Below are 18,267 nucleotides of genomic sequence, written 5' to 3'. Positions count from 1 at the left end.
GTTCTTTTGCCATTTTGAGATTTCAATTTCTAGCGGAAAGCTAACCAGGAAGTGTTTTAGCACACCACGTGACGCATCTGAACGAATCACGTTGTCAGAAATTGACACCAGCCAATGAGATTTCGTTTCTTGGTTTAAGACCCCTTTGTGCTTTCACGATTGGTTGCTGATACAAAGGAAATGACCATATTTGGATCTGATGAGATTGTGCAGGAGAGACGGAGCTTTCCAACGATATTCTCTGATGACATGGTGCACACAGCGGTCGCGGTACTTTATGTTACGTTAGAATGCTAACTTTTGGTGAATTTAGGAGAAATATACAGACGCAAATAGACAAACTATAGTAAAATAAACACTTAAATGTGTATTTTGTACGTTTCTTACAAAAGCCTGAAAGAAAACATGTTATAGAATCAAAATAGCACAAAATCTCAAAATTGACCAGTACTTGAAAAACGATGTTTTTGCCTGCCGTGTCTCACCTTAAAGACTTTGTTATGGAACGCAAAGCAGAGTAGGGGGCTAGTACACCCTCCTGAGGGTCCAATTGTGGATGTCATGCGAGCAAAACATGGTGAAAACCGTCTGAAACTCCATGACATTTATGAGAGGGACTGCTCGAAAGTAGGATATTTGTGATATCCATCGTAGCCAGGGGTTACAATCAGTTTTTGGGTGATTTGTACTGAGGAACAAGTATCACATCACCGACGGGTGAAAAATAGTGTTTTGGTAACACGGGGTGTTCAGGTAACGCTTAAAGACTTTGTTATGGAACGCAAAGCAGAGTAGGGGGCTAGTACACCCTCCTGAGGGTCCGATTGTGGATGTCATGCGAGCATAACATGGTGAAAACAATCAGTCTATATCAGGGGTGCCCAACCAGTCGATCGCAATCGACCGGTCGATCGCGGGGAGATTCCCAGTCGATCGTGAGATGTGTCTAAAAATAGAACAACAATATTCTGTTTTATCGTTAATGTCCTATAACATTATTCCTGTGCCAGAATAATGCACTTGAACGCATCAAAGCTTTGTGATTGGCCGGCGTGACCCCATGTGTCGGGGCGTGGCTGGTGAGCAGTGGGCAGTGCACTAGTTCGCTAACGTTGTCCGTGTCAACAGGAGTGACAGTCCGCACACACACAAGACCGCAATTATGGCAGAAGCAAAACATATATCATTGTCACTCCGAGTGGGAAGATGATTATTTTGTATCTATTCCAATTCAAAGTCCATCTGTCTCATCTGCAATGCGAGCGTGGCTTTATCGAAGAAGGGTAATTTAGGAGAGGCATTTCAAAACAGTGCACAAACGCTGCGAGATGGAATTCCCTCCTAATTCTGCCCTGCGCTCCAAAAGGGGAGGGGCCTGAGAGGACAGCTGAATGCACAGCAGTCCATTTTCACCAGGCCCAACAACAAGAGCAAGGCTGCTACCAGAGCATCTTAACGTGTCAGTCACGTTCTTGCGAAACACATGAAGTATTTCAAAGACGGCAAAGTTGTGAAAGAAGCATTCCTGGAGGCTGCCGACGCGCTTTTGGGGACAGTAAAAATAACAGTAGCATTTCAAAAGGTTTTTGATATGATAAAAACTCAAGTTACATACCGTTATTAATCAACTGTAAGTTTTAGTTTGTTTGAACTTATTCATTATAATTATTGTACAAAATGGTATAAGAATGCAAACTTAAATTGATTATAGTCTATTATCAATTCAGGTTAAGAAACTAGTGTTGCTTGCATCCTATTTTAAAGGCATTTCTTTTTATACTCGACTAAAATGCAACAAAAAAAGGGGTTTGATTCTATTAATTTTGTCTTTTTTATTGCACTGTTACAGCAGATTCCTGTGTAGCTTCAGATCTGAGTTGTCTTATTAGTAAGCCTCATTTATACTTTTGTAGCAACACTATTTTTATATAATGGCAAAGAAAGGGTTCAGAGTCTTTTCTTTTTTTCCTGTGTCATATGTGGCAGCACTGTTCAATGTTTCTTGAAAACATTACCCACTGTAGTGTGACGTGTGAATAAACTCCAACTCTGTATCAACAACACTGTTGTGTAACTTCAGTTAAATACTTGTATGTGTGTAGATTAGAAAGAGGTAAGATAAAGGATCTGCAGTATTTTATGAAGTATTAATCGTACAAAGGTCAGTTTTATACAAGTAGAAGTGTGTATTTACCTGGTAGTAGGCTGTCAGTAATGGCTACGCCTCTCTATTTGGACTGGTAGATCTCAGCAGACTGGCAACTTTAAAAGTAGCTCTCGGTTCAAAAAAGGTTGGGCACCCCTGGTCTAAATTAACAATCGGGACGGAAATGTTCGGATTTCCAAAGGGAGGTTCTGTGAATAAATTAAAAATCAAGAACCGAAATAATTGAACTATTCATATCTTAGACTGCACTGTAACTTTTATCTTTTAATGTTTATTTTTTTAGCTTTTCTTTTTAATGACTGATTTTAAATGCCATTTTCTTAATGTCTTTCATTTTTCATTTTTCTTTTAATGTTTCTTTTATTATCTTTTACTGTTTTTAAATGCCTTTGTCTGAATGTCTTTCATTTTTGTAAAGCACCTTGAATTGCCTAGTGCTGAAAGGTGCTGTATAAATAAACTTGCCTTGCCTTGCCTTAGAAACTACTGCTCCGAAATATGGGGAAACACGTACTCAACAAATCTACAAAAAATAATAACATCCCAAAAAAAAGTATTACGAATAGTCTGTGGTGTTGGTAATAATATGAACACACAACTTCCATATTTAAAAAAACTCAATCTATTAAAATGTGTTGAGATAGTACAGCTTAAAACAGTACTGATTATGCACAACATTTTCCATAAGAAAATAAATGTCTAATAACATTCAAAAGCAGTTCCAAACCACAGCCTGAACTTATGAATGTAAAAAAAGTCACTTGAAAATAAGTGTTCACAATGTTTATATGCAATTATGCATATATTATTATTATTATTATTATTATTATTCATTTGCCAACTACATGTACCTATGTATATATTTATATATAGTATTTTAATTTCCAAAAAAAGATAGTTGAATCTGCTATTGACATGTGCAGAAAATGTCCCCATATCTTGTTTTCGTATATATATATATATCGTATAAAGGTTGGGAACCCCTGGGTTAGATAACAGGCGTGTGTAAGTCCTGCATCTGTATGATACAAATGTGTGTAAAATGATACCGGGTGCTGTAATCACTCATCTGGTTACGTTATTACATTGACCACCACACCCCCGACCCAATAAAGGGAAATGATTGGCTTCCCCTAATTTTTTCCCCACGCCACGCTACTGATTAAGAGATCTATGGATACATCTCTCAACACCGATATGAAACAGAACTGTAAGCATATTTTTCTTTATGGCTATTTTACAAATCACTTATTCTTGTTTTGTCATATAGTATCTCATAACTGTTTTTCATTTATTCTCTCTGGCTGTCCATCTCATAATGTTCACATAGAAACTAGCTGTCAATAGGAAATATCAATCTGTCACAAAAAGAGCTTGCACATTTAAATTCAGGTGTTGTTATGGCAACGTCAGTGGCCAAACAGCCACATTTACAGCTGCAAATACGTTCAAACATGCTGTTGACACGTAAAGCAGTGGCAACTATGCCACCATTTCAGCTGACTTTTTCTCAGAAATACTGTCACATAACATCCATATCCACACTAAATGAAACATGAATTGAAACAAAACACAGTATAGACTGAGGAGTGACTCTCGTGAGTTTCATTTTCATTTTCTTCACTCCGCTGGGAAACTGCTCTCATGTCAAGAAGCATCAGATCAGTGCACTGCATCGTCCAATCAGTGAGCGATACACAGTAAGGGGGCGGGGCGAGTGTCTGAGGATTTCATCGGAGGATGGTCTGGTGGTTCCTCGATTATCGCTCCTCCATTATCGCTCCTCGATCCTCGGTCCTCCGGCAGAAATAAGAGCCATGGGACGCTACTCAAGATGGCGCAGACAAATCAACTTCCGGTGGGACCGAGGAGCGAGGAAATGAAAATAGTCGACCCGAGACAGGGCCCTGGGGTAGCAACGCAGTGTAGGCGGGGCGATCGGCTTTTTGGGTAAAACTGCAGGCGTCATCTTCAGGGGACGGGTGGCACAGTGGTCTGTGCATCTGATCATCAGATCAAGGGGTGCTGGGGAACTCTAGTTCGAAACCCGCCACTGCGTCAGGCCGTTGTGTCCTTGGGCAAGACACTTCACCCGGATCTGCTCCTGTGGGTATTGTCCACAGTACATGTATGATATCAATGCGCCTCGATGACCTCAAGGCGTGAAGATGGACGGTGTGGCGCAGTGCACTGTGCAATGATCAAGGGGTGAAACCCGCCGCTGCTGCGTCTGTAAAGCCGGTGTGTCCTTGGGCAAGACACTTCACCTGAACTTGCTCCTGTGGGTATTGTCCACAGTTTCTGACCATTGAATGTATGATATATGTGTAATGTGTGTATATGTAAAGCGCTATAATAAATGTAAGGTATTATTATTATTCAATGCGACACAACTCACAAAACCCACACAACAATGGAGGATGTGGAAGCGATAATTTACTTGTTTCTTGGTGTGTAGCTCCTCCGTTTACAAAAATGCTGTGTATAAAAATGCTGCAAGCTTGCTTCTAGATATGCGACGCTAGGGATGATCTCGCGCACGATCTTGTGACGATTCTCTCTGACCAATCAGCAGTCGAGAGTGTTGACGTCACTAGTTCAGCCCTGGCCTGGCCTGATAGAACCACGATTTTATGGGGCCGGAAAAAGAGGGAAAAAGTACCCGCTAGCCGGGGCTACGCTATATGGAAAGGCCACCAAAAACTGGCCTGGCCGCTTGAGGACGATTAAGGACGCTTAAACGGGGCTACCCGCTGCTGCAGTGGAAATGCGCCATCAATGGGTCGGGCCGGCTCTGCTTATTGGTTTATTTGATCTGACTTTTTGCATTGCCTAACTTTCAGAACACCTTTTACATTAAGAGATTGTCCTTCTAAAAACACCATAAACATCCATCTCATACATTAACAGTGAGTGAAGTACTACTATCTTCGTAAAAGCAACATTTTTGTATAGCTATTATAATGGGGAGCATCCTATCGCACAGTCCATTCGTTTGTGATATTGTGGCCTTCATCATGTTCGCTTTCAGAAAGATGGACTGCACCATGCACCAGAATATGTGAGGGGAAATGATGGGACCCTCGCAGTGTCTTTGCCTGGAGCTCTATCTCAGAGATACTGTATTTCTGATCTGACATGTGACCAGGTGGGCCCTGCTTCTTCCTATCACTTTGTGTGAGGTTATAACATTATATATATTTCTTAACCCTTATGTTGTGTTCGGGTCTCCCGTGACCCGTTTCAAGTTAAAACTATATAATAACTACGCTCTAGTTTTTTTTATCGGAGCAAGGCTTCATGATCCTCCACATCAGCTAAACACTAAACTGATTTTGACCATTTTAGCCAAGTCTGAAGGTCTCTAAAAAAAAAGTGTATAATTTGGTGTTCGGGTCTGGGAAGACCCAGCAGAATTGTTGTGGGTCACTCGGGGTCAAATTTGGCCCAATCAAGATTCATCTTGGGAAGCCTTTCTGGTCTGCCCCCCCTCCCCCCATGGGAACTCGACCTTTCTCAAAGAATATGTACACTAACACTTGAACAATACAATTACAACAGGATTGTACGGTTATGAATGCATAATAAGTTAGTTATGATGTAGTTAAAACAATATTGGATGATAGTAATTTTTTTGTTGTGTTTTGGACTGAAATAAATGATGGGTCAAAATGTACCCGCGAACATCATGAATGTTAACAGCTTTCGAACACAACAGTTAATCCAATTTGTATTTTGTAAGAAATTGACCAAGAGAAAGTCTAATGACGTAAATGTAAACCCATAATAGATTACGATCCCAGGGTAACTTTACTTTAGTGGGGTTAACTTCGATTAGACAGCTACAGTTTACCATGTGGTTCGCTATTTGATTTTAAGAATGGGAGGAAGTACTATCCCAAAAGGAAACTGACTTCGAGCCATGCAATGAAAGTACATTAATCTGTCCACTATTGTGATGTGTTTGAGAAGTAAATAGTAACTAAATCAGCTGCTTATTGTTATTTAAATGCATTTACCATGTGTAAATACATGCTTTATGCGTTTACTTTAATATTCAATTGAATTATAATGGATGTGACTGATTGTAGTCTGTATGAATATGAAAGATAACATAATTCAAATGAAGTTTGATAAGGAACTACATCCACAATAGATACTTGTACAGTACCTTTTGTAAGGGATAATAACCATTGACTGAAGTCATGGAAACCTTGTACAACTGTAAAATAATAAATGCAATGTAGACTGTATCACGTTACAAATGAAAAATAATGTATTAGCGCAGTTTTCTCTCGGGGTTCCTTATTTATGCTGCGGTGTATAACTTTCAATGTTACAGCTTTGTAATCAACATCAGACCACGCCGCTTTACACGAGGGCTTTTTATTAAACAAACAAACCAGATTGTTCCCACGGGATTAAAAGCCAACACAAAATACGAGGCTGATAAAGAACATGTCGCCCCTTCGCCTCCTGATACAAACAGGTAACAAGTCCCCAGGTCCTCCCCTTCTCCTCGGACAGAGTGGACGAGTCAGATAAAAGAAGATTTGCCTCTTACAATATTCTGAAATACCAACGGAAACAAGTGATGGCTACACCTGGAAGTGCTGAGCAGATGCAGGATGATGACCAAGACATCGCCGAAAGACCAAAATGGGACAATAAAGTTCAATACCTGCTAACCTGCATAGGTTTTGCTGTGGGACTCGGTAATGTGTGGAGATTTCCGTATTTGTGTCAAACCTATGGAGGAGGTAAGAGCGTTTTGATGTTAACAAAACAGTAAAGTGGCTCGCAAATATTTGACTTTCCATTTGGCTTGACAAATATGTTGTATTAATATATCCAAAGGCTCTTACAACACAATGATAAACTACTTACACTGCTTTAAAAGCTGTTACTATCATTTTAATTCCCTTACTAGAAAATAGCCTACAATCTCACTAAACAATCAGACGCACACACTCCATACAACAGGTACACTGAAATGCTTCACAATAGTCACATCTTTTCAAAACAATTATTTAACCATAACTATCTCACTCTCTATTTTGATGCGATGTGGTTTCAGAAATCATGCAAAGAAGATTTGCTTCTATTCATGTTGTTATCTTGTTTTTCCAGAACACCATTAAGGTTTCTGAAGACATCTAGTTTCGAAGATAAACTTGAATCATCCAGATTGATAAATGATTAACTCGGTAATCAGTCATGTCTGGTGTCGAGAGCTATTGCTGCGTGTGATAAAGCTCAGATTGTTGATAGTCAAATGTCCAGGAATCATAAACCGAATGACCTTCAAAAATAAAAGGCATTGCCGATGTTTATTTTGAAGTCAACTGATTACTGAATATCTCGTGTATTGTGTTGTTGTCCCTGATCAGTCATTCTGGCCATTGTTATGACTTTGATTGGCCCCATTTCAAGGGGCCTTTCTGATTCCTTATGCCATTGCCTTGGTGTTTGAGGGACTTCCTCTGCTGCACATGGAGCTGGCCATCGGACAACGGCTCCGCATGGGAAGTATTGGAGTGTGGAATTCAATCTCCCCTTACATGGGAGGATTAGGTGAGAAGGTTCAATCAATACCATTTAGTCAGGAAGCAATACGCCAACACAAGGGATGGACTGTACAAAATAAAGTTGTGTTGATTATCTGGAAATCACTGCCTTTCGTAACATTCATACATCTCTTTGTGAATGTGTAAATGTGGATATACAGGTGTTGCTTCCTTGGCAGTCTCCTTCCTAGTCGGCCTGTTCTACAACATGATCCTGGCCTGGATCCTCTGGTACTTCTTCCACTCCTTTCAAAGCCCACTTCCTTGGAGGGACTGCCCAATAAACTTGAATCAGACTGGTATTTTCTTACTTATCTTTTCATAATAATATAATTGAAAGATAAATGTTGAATGAAAACTCAAGTAAAAGAAAGACAGTCCCATCCATGATTTCATGAAGAACCCTCTCTTTGATACAGGCTATGTAAGTGAATGTGAGAAGGGCTCGGCAGTGAACTACTTTTGGTATCGTGACACACTGAACATCTCACCAAACATTGAGACCAGCGGCTCCCTTCAGTGGTGGCTCGTGCTGTGCCTCGCAGCGGCGTGGTGCCTCGTGTACATCTGCTTCATACGGGGAATCGAGACTATTGGAAAGGTCATTTGCACTGTTAGACGTAACACACATTTTTAACATTATATCTATTTGTTGTATCTTACAGCCCAACTATTGATTTCAAAATGTTGAAACTATAAGAGTAACACTGGCTTTCTGTCCAAAGATCTATATGATGTCAACATTAAATGAATATGAAATGGACTATGCAAATAGAAATAAGATGCTGGAATAGATTACATGTTACTTGTTAGACGCTTTTATCCAAAGCGACTCACATTCTCAACACTGAGGGCGATCCCCACAGGAGCACCTTGGGGTGAAGGGTCTCAGGGACACAACGACATGCTGACTGCAGTGGGGTTTCAACCTGTGACCCCCTGATAAACAACACCAACGCACAACCCACTGCACCACACACCTCCCTTTATAGCAGTGCTTCTCAAAGTGTGGTCCGCGGACCGTGAGCGCCCCCTAGTGGTCCGTGAGGATATTGGTAAAATTTCACATTTGAAATAAAGTTTTCCGCACTCTCGCGGGAATATCTCCGCAATGGAGCGAGCTTAAGTTTCACTTTCGATTGCATGATATAGCCCAGATAAACACCTTCATCACACATGTTGCCACTTGTTTGTACCATTTTCAGGCGATTTGTAAAAAACGATGTCTTTTTGGATATTTGTGGAGTTAGGTGGTCCGCGAGTGTTTTTTTATTGGTTAAGTGGTCCTTGGTATGAAAAAGTTTGAGAAACACTGCTTTATAGAGAAGTGCTCTGTCGATCCCTCCAAAGTGAATCATCACTGGCACAAATCTACCAAGCATACGAGCTACAAGTCAAGGTCTAATGGAATCAGCAAAAACCAGCTCATCAGTAATCTTATTTAACATGTGATATAGCACTCGGGTAGAGGCTGCATTAGAGGTGATGGACGGAAGACTGTCTGTATCCCCTAACCAGTGACAGAAGAGTTCCCCACACACATTAGGAGTGCATATGATAAATGAGGATTTGAGGATTTGAATATGAAATATTTGATCAGCATTAACTGTTCCAACAGGCTATTTATGTCACGGTCACCTTCCCATATCTGGTGTTGACCATCTTCTTGATCAGATCACTGACTCTGCCTGGGGCCACAGACGGCTTAATATATCTCTTCACTCCAGATGTAAGTTTGATATTAGCTTTATTTTGAATGACTGATTGACAGTAATGAATACTAACAATTAGTATGTTCTTTGCAGTGGGAAACTCTTAAGAATCCTGATGTCTGGTTGGATGCTTCTACTCAGATCTTTTTCTCCTTGTCTTTGGCCTTCGGAGGACTTATTGCTTTTTCCAGTTATAATGTTCAGAAGTAAGACCTTTATAAACCCTTTTTCATTTGACAGCATTATGTACACAATAGAAAAATACTATAAAATAAAACTGAAACGTTGCTTTATCTTTGCAGGAATGATTGTGAGAGAGATGCCCTAATTGTTGGATTGGTGAACAGTTTCACGTCAATATATGCATCCATTCCAGTTTTTGCCATTCTTGGATTTAAAGCTAATGAAAACTTCGATAAGTGCAGAAATTGGTATGTATCATAAAGGGAATTATGCTGTAAAAGTTTGTGTTTTACTTAATATTTATCAATTAATCAGTACAAAAAAACCATCTATTTTCACAGTTGATCAATGAAAAGATGTCCCCGCTAGTTTTCATTATAAGATGTGATGCTTGTAGTAGTGTACTCATTTCATTCCTTTGGCTTTAGGAACATACTAAGATTGACTAATTCCTTCAACATTGGGGATGAGAACATAACTCTGGAAAACTATGATGACTGGTTTAACTATTTCAACAATACTGATCCCTCAGAGGTCGAAAGCCTCAATCTAAAGACGTGTGACCTACAGACGTTCCTGGATGAGGTACAACGCATCTGTTACTTTGATAATAATTGTAATCGTTTTGTGATGAACCTTTGTGAGGTTGTTGTGTAAGAGATAACGTCTCAGATCCTTCCTGTAGAGTGCGTCTGGAACCGGACTGGCCTTCATTGTGTTCACTGAGGCGGTGATACACATGCCGGGCTCTCAGGTGTGGGCGGTGCTCTTCTTCATCATGCTCTTCAGCCTGGGCCTGTCCTCCATGTTTGGGAATCTAGAGGGGGTCCTTACTCCTCTGCTGGACCTGAGCATTATTCCAGCCTGGATGCCAAAGGAAGTGTTCACAGGTAAACCAAAACATCTGAGGAGTTTATATGACTCATCACTCGTTTGTATTATAAAATTACAAAAACTGCAAGTAGGGATTATTTTCATTAACAGTTCATCTGTTGATTATTTTCTAGATAAATCAATGGTTCTATAAAATGTCATAAACCAGTGAACAATGTCCATACCGTTTCTCAAAGTCTGAGGTCTTAAAATGTCTTGTTTTGTCTGTCCAAAACCAAAAATACTGAGTTGTATATCATAGTATATGATGCAAAGCAAAGAAAGGCAGGACATCTCCATATATGAGAGGCGAAAAACTGCATTTTAATCAATATTAGCATGAATAATGATTTTGCCCTTCGTATTCAAAAGTGTCTTTATCTGTCGGAATGCACACACTGTTAAACAAATACCTTTGTATGACTTCATTCACCATTATTAATCATAACAGCATCAAACTAAATCCCTTTCCTATGTTGTCTTTGTGTCTAAAAAGGGCTAATTTGCCTCACCTCCTTCACTGTGGCTCTCATCTTCACGCTGGGCTCTGGAAACTACTGGCTGGGGATTTTCAACAGCTACGTGGGATCCATGCCTCTGCTCATCATAGCCTTCTTTGAGATCATTAGCGTGGTATACATCTATGGAATAAACAGGTGAGGTTGTATGCATGGCATTATTATACTTGCAATATGAAAATATAGTTCAGTTATTTGACTAAGCGTCTTCCCTCAGGTTTAATGATGACATTGAATGGATGACAGGTAGGAGGCCCAACATCTTCTGGCAGGCCACATGGCGCTTTATCAGCCCTTTGATGCTTCTGGTGGTTTTTGTGGCATACGTTGTAGTCGAGGCTGAAAAGAGACCAACATATAACGCCTGGAACCCAGATTCTGTAAGAAAGTTTCAACGGTTTCTTTTCAACATCATTACGTAGTGTTCGACCTGCTGGATGTTGAGCAAAGACATTGACTTACTCCTTCCCCCAACAGGTGAACTTCCCCCTTGCTGACGTTCAGCACTATCCTGAATGGGTTTACGCTATCTGTGTGCTCCTATCTGTCCTTCCTATTGTATCCATTCCTCTTGTAGCTTTCTACAGATTCGTGGGCTTCTTGAAGAAGTACATCATGAACAGCAACAACACAAATCCATACCAAAATGAATCATTTCACGGAGAATTGTAAACGAGCTGTTTTATCTGATTGGCGGTCAGGACTACCAGTAGCACGTATGTGTGTGATGTGCTGTATTGTTATTTAATAACGTTTGTGATATTTTCATACCATTTTCAATCTTTTGTATATTAGGGTATTACAAGTCTCTAATTACATAACATTATTGCTAAGATAACATATTGGCAGTCGCAGCTGTAATTTCAATGTTTTCGCTAACCTAAATCAAAAAATGGTTTTCTTAATTTGCACAACTGTATTTATATTAGTGAAGGAAATGCAAACACTGTCAACGAGATGAAATCAAAGCAAGACAATATCCCTGAGAAGAATATTAGAATCAGGATAGCAATGTCTAGAGCTGGATATCGGGCTTTGTTAACATTTGATTAAAGACAGACTTTACAACTCCTGTGTTGGCGTTTTAAATGGGATGACACGGAGTGATGGATAACTGTTTGAAAAGACATTATTGATTCTCAGATTGATCTTCAGTGCAAATGCTTACAATCTCTGCCACATGAGTTTATGTTAGCAGCCATTTTGAGTTTCTAGGTACTGTTTACATCATCATCTCACTGTGAACAATATGCATCATCTTGTAAGTCACATTCCCGTCTGTATATCTTTTGTTATGTTATATAATAATGCTCCTACACCCTGCTAGCTGCAAGACCGATGTAGTGTAGTGTGTGTGTGCATGTGGGTGTATGAGAGTAGTAGGACGGGGCTTGTGTGGCCGAGGCTCACTGACCATGCGCATGTGTGTATTTTGAGCCATGCGAGTTACACAGTTGTCCTTGTTGTGGTGTGGGTGGACAGTGATAGTGTCCCCCGGTGTCACGTGCTTTGGAATAATGCTGGCTGCCTTTGTTGTCCCTCTGCCTGTTCTGCTTTTCTGGCACTTTCATACAATGGAGCACTTGATCACTGTGATGTTATTAAGCCTTTCAAACTACTACAGCTTGAATTCCAGCTCTCAGGAAAGACTAGTTTATAGTTTATAGTTTATTAGGATCCCCACTAGCATCCCAATGTAGGATACATGGCACAAGACACATCATGGAGGAACAACAGCAAGGATTGAGTGTAAGACCAGAACAAAGGGGATGACCCGGCAATGACCAATGAGTGCTTTCATTACTGCCGCTTTGAGAATGCATCTATAGAGCTATGCAAGGAGTCAAGCTAATGCTATTGGGAAGTCTGTTTGTTGGACACGTCTTTTCCTCATCTTCTTATGTGTTCACTGTGTGATTTGTGTTGACAAATGGCAGGCGTTATGTATGTCTTTTGTATTTAAAAAAGAGTACTTAATAACAGTGTGTTGCAAACCAGCTGAAGAGGTTAAAGCAGTTTGCTGAGGTCAAAAGGACACTGTATATTACCTTCAGGTTAAGACAAATAAGTGTATTTAATTTGTGAAGACAATATCATCATAAGTTGGTGTTTGGCGATCTCTAAAGAATTGCTTTCTAGCATGTTAATAAGTAAGTTATCCCAAGCATAGTAACCTTGGTGTTGGTCCAAGCATCAAGTGATGCTGTGACCTTCAATAATGACACGCTGTAGTATCAACAATGGGACAAGAGTGCAACCGCTCTTTTGCCCTTTGATCCTACACTAGGAAGTGTCCCAGCGAGCAGGTGCCTCCCAGTGTGGGGGGGTTGTGGTGGAGTTGAGTCTGGCGACATCAGGGATGACAGAGCCAAGAGAGATGTGAATACACAGTACCAGGTGAACTCAACTTTAAACTAGAACTTGTGCAACATATTTGCAGCAAGCATCATGTGTGCTCATTCATTTGGTTTGCCTTCCCTCACAAGGTTCAGCTCTAATCTTCCTCAAGGGTCCCAAGTTTCTCATCTATGTCAGTGGAGCGTTGTCAATGTGGATAAGAATCTTTCCCTGAAAATACAGATTCCTGGAGAAATAGATAAGACTTAAGAACGTAAAGAATGGCAAGGTTGTCGAGATGTGACGGCCTACAAAGATGTCTTAGCAAAACAATACATGATGAAACTATTTTATGTCGTGTTAAACAGGAAGACCGCATGTGGCACTTTGCAATTTCTGTGTTCCTGATTGAGCTGTACGGCCGTAACCTGCTGCTGACTGCGGTGTTTGGGTTGGTAGTGGTCTGTGCTCCTGCTCGGGCTTTGATTGGAGACTGGGTTGATCGCAATCCCAGGAATAAAGGTATGCGACAATCTCACACCCATTTGAAAATGTGAGCATGCAGTTTATCATAGAGCAGTGATGTGTCAGCGGATTCCAATCTTGGGCCCAGAAGTCTGCTGGTTTCCTATCTCCCCAGGTGGCAAAGTGCATTCACACGATATCTCAAGTGTACATCAGTCCCTGATTTGATAGCTACACTCAGGGGCGGACTGGGACTACAAATGAGCCAGGGACTCTCGACCGGCCCACTTCGGTACCGCAAGTAAATACCAAATTGTTGACGGGGGGCGGGGTTGCTAGTGACTTATCGCAGAGGTAGACATTAAGGGTAAAATGCCACTGACCCCACCATTGTAACCACTGGCCCGGAGCATTCGTCCAAAAAAAATCGACTAATAATGAAGAAAATGAACACATTTGTTGCAATAGTAATGTATGCACTAACTACATTACAACTTGTACTACAATATTTGAATCATCAGTTCTTCCTCATTTTCCTCAATTGTTCATATTTGGTTTATTAAAATAATGATATATTGGTCATTGTTAAAAAATGTCTGCTATTATTATGAGTATTATTATTTGTATAATGCGCTTTCTGCCTTCCTGTCATTAGGAGTTAGACATGTAATGGCTATAGATTAGATTAGAACCTTCATTATCCTAAACTGCTGGGACATTTCGCCAATACCTTTATATTGTCTACTCTTCACTTACTTGTCAGCATCTGGTCGGCATTGATGTACAGAGCCGACAGAAGACCTTGTTTATATTGGCATCATATTGAGAGGTGCAGCCAGTGACGCGTCCTAAAACCAGGAAGTAGTGATGGCAAAATGAAGCTATGGTTGCGTTCCAATAGTCCATTTAGCTCAGGAACCTTCCTAACCAAGTGAACTGACCCGGAAGTCCCTCAGTGGCAGCCATGATAAGTGCCGTTCCAATTCTCCAAATGAAAGGAAAGGTTTCAAACTTCCTTTATAACCTCCTTTAGTTTAGGAACCACTGGACCTCCCTTGACGAAAGGAGAGGAGAAAATGCTGCCCCACAATGCATTGCAGCCGCAGCATTTTCCGTCACTCAACAATCGGCCGTTCACGGAAACAACCGATTATGACCGAGAAATGATATCATGAACGTTATGGTGCTTATTAAGCATTTTAAAACATAGGTGGTAAGTTGTCAAAGTGCTTTGTTTTGAACGTTCATCAGTATTATAATCAAAAAGAGAAATATGAACGTTTTTACTGAAATGATCAAATAAAGTCAACATTTCACAGTCTTCACTGAGCTGTGTGGAGTTTGTTCAACTTTTAAAAGATGTTTGAATGGTGATATTCACACTGATAGATGTTAAGGACTAACGTTTATAATAAATACATCTGTATTGATTTTAAGATCTTTAGTTCATACAATCATACGTATTGGGATCATTTGTATTAATGTGGACCGGAGGGAGAGGGTGACGAGCATAAGTTTCACTTTCCTTTTTTATTTCAATTCCAACTTTGGTCATGAAGAATATGTTTCTCTGTTGTCCACGTTCATAAAGCAAAGCAGCAGCATCAGAGCACGGGGCAGAGTCTCTAGATGAGTCCCTCGTTCTTATTGAACATCCATGTTGTAGTCCGCTGTATAGAAAACTGTAGCTTCCATAGTTCCCCCACAGCAGCAGACGCACATTCAGGACGTCCGCTGGCGCATCATAAACACGTCAGATAGTGAAAGTGCAGTCGGATCGGATTCTCTAAAGTACCGCAGTCTCTTCTCCTAAGTCCTTTTGAATTCTCCTATCCACTATCCCTTAACCCCGTGACGTTTCACTCAGAGGTCAAGGAATAGGAGATAGGGTTTGAATTTAGGAGCTGATTTTTGGATTATCGGAACGCAACCTTTGAATGAAGCGTCAAACCACTTGGACAATTGTGTCGGAAATAGGTTCATTTCTCGAAGCTTCAGTTACAGCGACCTCTCCTGGCGAAGTGCAAGGCTGCAGTGGGTTTAACGTATCTTTGCCTTGAAAAATATTCGATGCACATGTAACCCAAATGTCCCGTAGCCTCTCTGAACACCATGGGACTCTGCGTTGTGTTTGTTATTGGTGATGGGATGTTATGCAGAGGGGCGGAAAACAGGACACAGCAGATCGGATTGCGGTGGAGACGCTGAGTAGTGATTTATTCTTCACAATGGCAGCTCTTCTGACAGACCTTTTGCGGAGTGAATACAAACATTAGCCCATTAGCTACATGCTAACCAATACAATAACCGAATGAACAGACAAAACATAAACATCTCACTCCCAAACATACACAAACGGGTAAATAAACATTTAACTAACCCATTAATTAAATAAATGGAATGTTTGGACGTGTTTAACATAATAATGTGTACAATTATTTGCCGCCATTAACACTGCTCACCTTTTGCGGAGTGAATACAAACATTAGCGCCAAGATGGCGGCCGCACCCAGAACAGCAAGAGAAATACGGTGTACCACAATGGACAAAACACAACAATTTGCTGCGCAACAGCAACACCTAGTGGCCTGTCAAGGCTGTTACCTTACATCTACCCCTTCTTTAATTGATGGCGTCCCAGCCATCAGGCCAAACAAAATACAACTAAGGCCATGTAGTACAAACAATTTAAACAGTTAGAGAAACAAATAACCTTTCTGTATGTATGATTGTCTTATAAAATGTGTGCGTGTTATACATTTTAACAGTCAGAATGTTGTGGCTTGATTGTGTCACCCCTGTCCTGCTTCTCTACTTGCTTTGGCCCTTTGCCACAACTTCCATCCCATTTCTCTCCTCCTCTGGTCCTCTTCCGAACTCAGGACTTGTGACTCACATGACTGTCTCTTCGGGGCACACCGATCTCTTGGTGGATTTCTCCTAGGAGCCTTGTCAAGTGATTTGGTGTCACTCACAGTCGTACTTTCCACATCTCCTTCATCCATTTGTCCTTCATCCATTTGTCCTTCATCCACATCCACTTCCTCCATTTGTTTGGGCTCATCGTGTACCACTTGTGTCCCAGGTCCCACATTCTCCTCAACTTCCTCTGTATGATCGATCTCACAGTCCTCTGCTGCATCCGATTCAACCTCTTCTCCTATCACTTCACTGACTCGTTCCACTGGAAGGAACATACACTGTGTGAGGAGGTTGCGGTGCACCACCCTCTCTCTCTCGCTGTCCTCCAATCGTATCACATACAGGTGTGTTGAGTTGTTTCTTCACCACAATGTATGGACGTGCCTTCCATCTGTCTCCCAGTTTCTGCCGTCCCTCCACATGACATACTTTGACAAGGACTCTATCCCCCGGTATGAAGACTTGACCCTTTGCTTTTCTATCAGTGCTTTTTCTGTTGAGCCTTAGCATGCCGAGAGGTTTGATTAGCCTGTGCATATGCCTGTGACAGACTGTCGTACAGAATTTGAACATAATCACTGTATCCACGTGGCTCACTTGCGGTGGAAAGCCCAAAAATCAGGTCCACTGGGAGCCTAGGATGTCTCCCAAACATCAGGTAGTATGGTGTGTAACCCGTTGAATCATGCTGTGTGCAGTTATAGCATTGCGTCAAGATGCTCATGCCAGCGGGGTTTCAAGTGTGGCTCCAAGGTCCCCAGCATGTTCATGAGGGTCCGGTTGAACCTTTCGGTGGTCCCGTTGCCTTGTGGGTGGTAAGGGGTCGTATGAGTCTTTGTGATGCCAGTGCACTTACACAGCTCCTTCACAACTGTACTTTCAAAGTTGCGCCCTTGGTCCGCATGCAGCTTCGCAGGGAACCCAAACCGGCAGAAGAAGTTTTTCCACAGTGTTTTAGCCACTGTAGAGGCCTTTTGGTCTTTTGTCGGATAGGCCTGGGCGTAGCGGGAGAAGTGGTCTGTAACCACAAGCACATTTTCTATGCCACCTTTGGACTTCTCCAGAGTCAGAAAGTCCACACACACCAGCTTCATTGGGGCACTACTGTGGATACTAACCAGGGGAGCCCTGGAGCCTGCAGTAGGGGTCTTCCGGAGAGAGCACCTTTCACACTGCTTACACCAAGCCTTGATTTCTTGAAACATTCTTGGCCAGTAGAATCTCTCCCTTATCATTTGCAACGTCCTCTCAAATCCTAAATGCCCTGAATCATCATGGAAATCAGTCTTTACTGGTGTATGCAGTTCAGTGATGTACCTGAACGCGTTCAATGAACGATCGTTCATGAACGCGTTCATATTTTGGGCGAACGTGAACTGAACGTACTGTATTTCCGCTAGATGAACGTAATTGAGAACGCGTTCATTCTCAGCACTGTATAACGGCGTTCAAAAGTGCGTTCATTCTCAGCACTGTATTATAACGGCGTTCAAAAGTGTGCCAGATTTCATATGCCTTTCAGC

The 18,267-nt window shown here is 41.3% G+C and overlaps 1 protein-coding gene across 1 annotated transcript; it reads left to right on the top strand.

The window, feature by feature from the left end:
- The first annotated feature begins 6,761 nt into the window (after positions 1-6,761).
- On the top strand, positions 6,762-11,692 carry LOC117455436 (sodium-dependent neutral amino acid transporter B(0)AT3-like). The gene is made up of 12 exons (XM_034094953.1): positions 6,762-6,927; positions 7,601-7,741; positions 7,896-8,033; positions 8,154-8,335; positions 9,353-9,463; positions 9,540-9,652; positions 9,749-9,877; positions 10,058-10,214; positions 10,315-10,519; positions 10,999-11,158; positions 11,238-11,400; positions 11,498-11,692. Exons 1-12 carry the CDS (start codon positions 6,762-6,764, stop codon positions 11,690-11,692), a joined length of 1,860 nt encoding a protein of 619 aa, XP_033950844.1.
- The last annotated feature ends 6,575 nt before the right edge of the window (positions 11,693-18,267 follow it).

The sequence above is a fragment of the Pseudochaenichthys georgianus genome, chromosome 11, assembly GCF_902827115.2.
Source record: "Pseudochaenichthys georgianus chromosome 11, fPseGeo1.2, whole genome shotgun sequence".
Lineage (NCBI taxonomy): Eukaryota > Metazoa > Chordata > Actinopteri > Perciformes > Channichthyidae > Pseudochaenichthys > Pseudochaenichthys georgianus.
Note: the sequence above shows the minus strand (reverse complement) of the source record. Positions and strands in the feature narration are given on the sequence as shown.

Excerpts from the sequence above, each read along its gene's own strand:
- LOC117455436 (XM_034094953.1), top strand. The coding sequence starts at position 6,762 with ATGGCTACACCTGGAAGTGCTGAGCAGATGCAGGATGATGACCAAGAC. Across the intron at positions 7,742-7,895 it reads CCCTTACATGGGAGGATTAG|GTGTTGCTTCCTTGGCAGTC; the intron begins GTGAGAAGGTTC and ends GTGGATATACAG. Across the intron at positions 8,034-8,153 it reads AATAAACTTGAATCAGACTG|GCTATGTAAGTGAATGTGAG; the intron begins GTATTTTCTTAC and ends TCTTTGATACAG.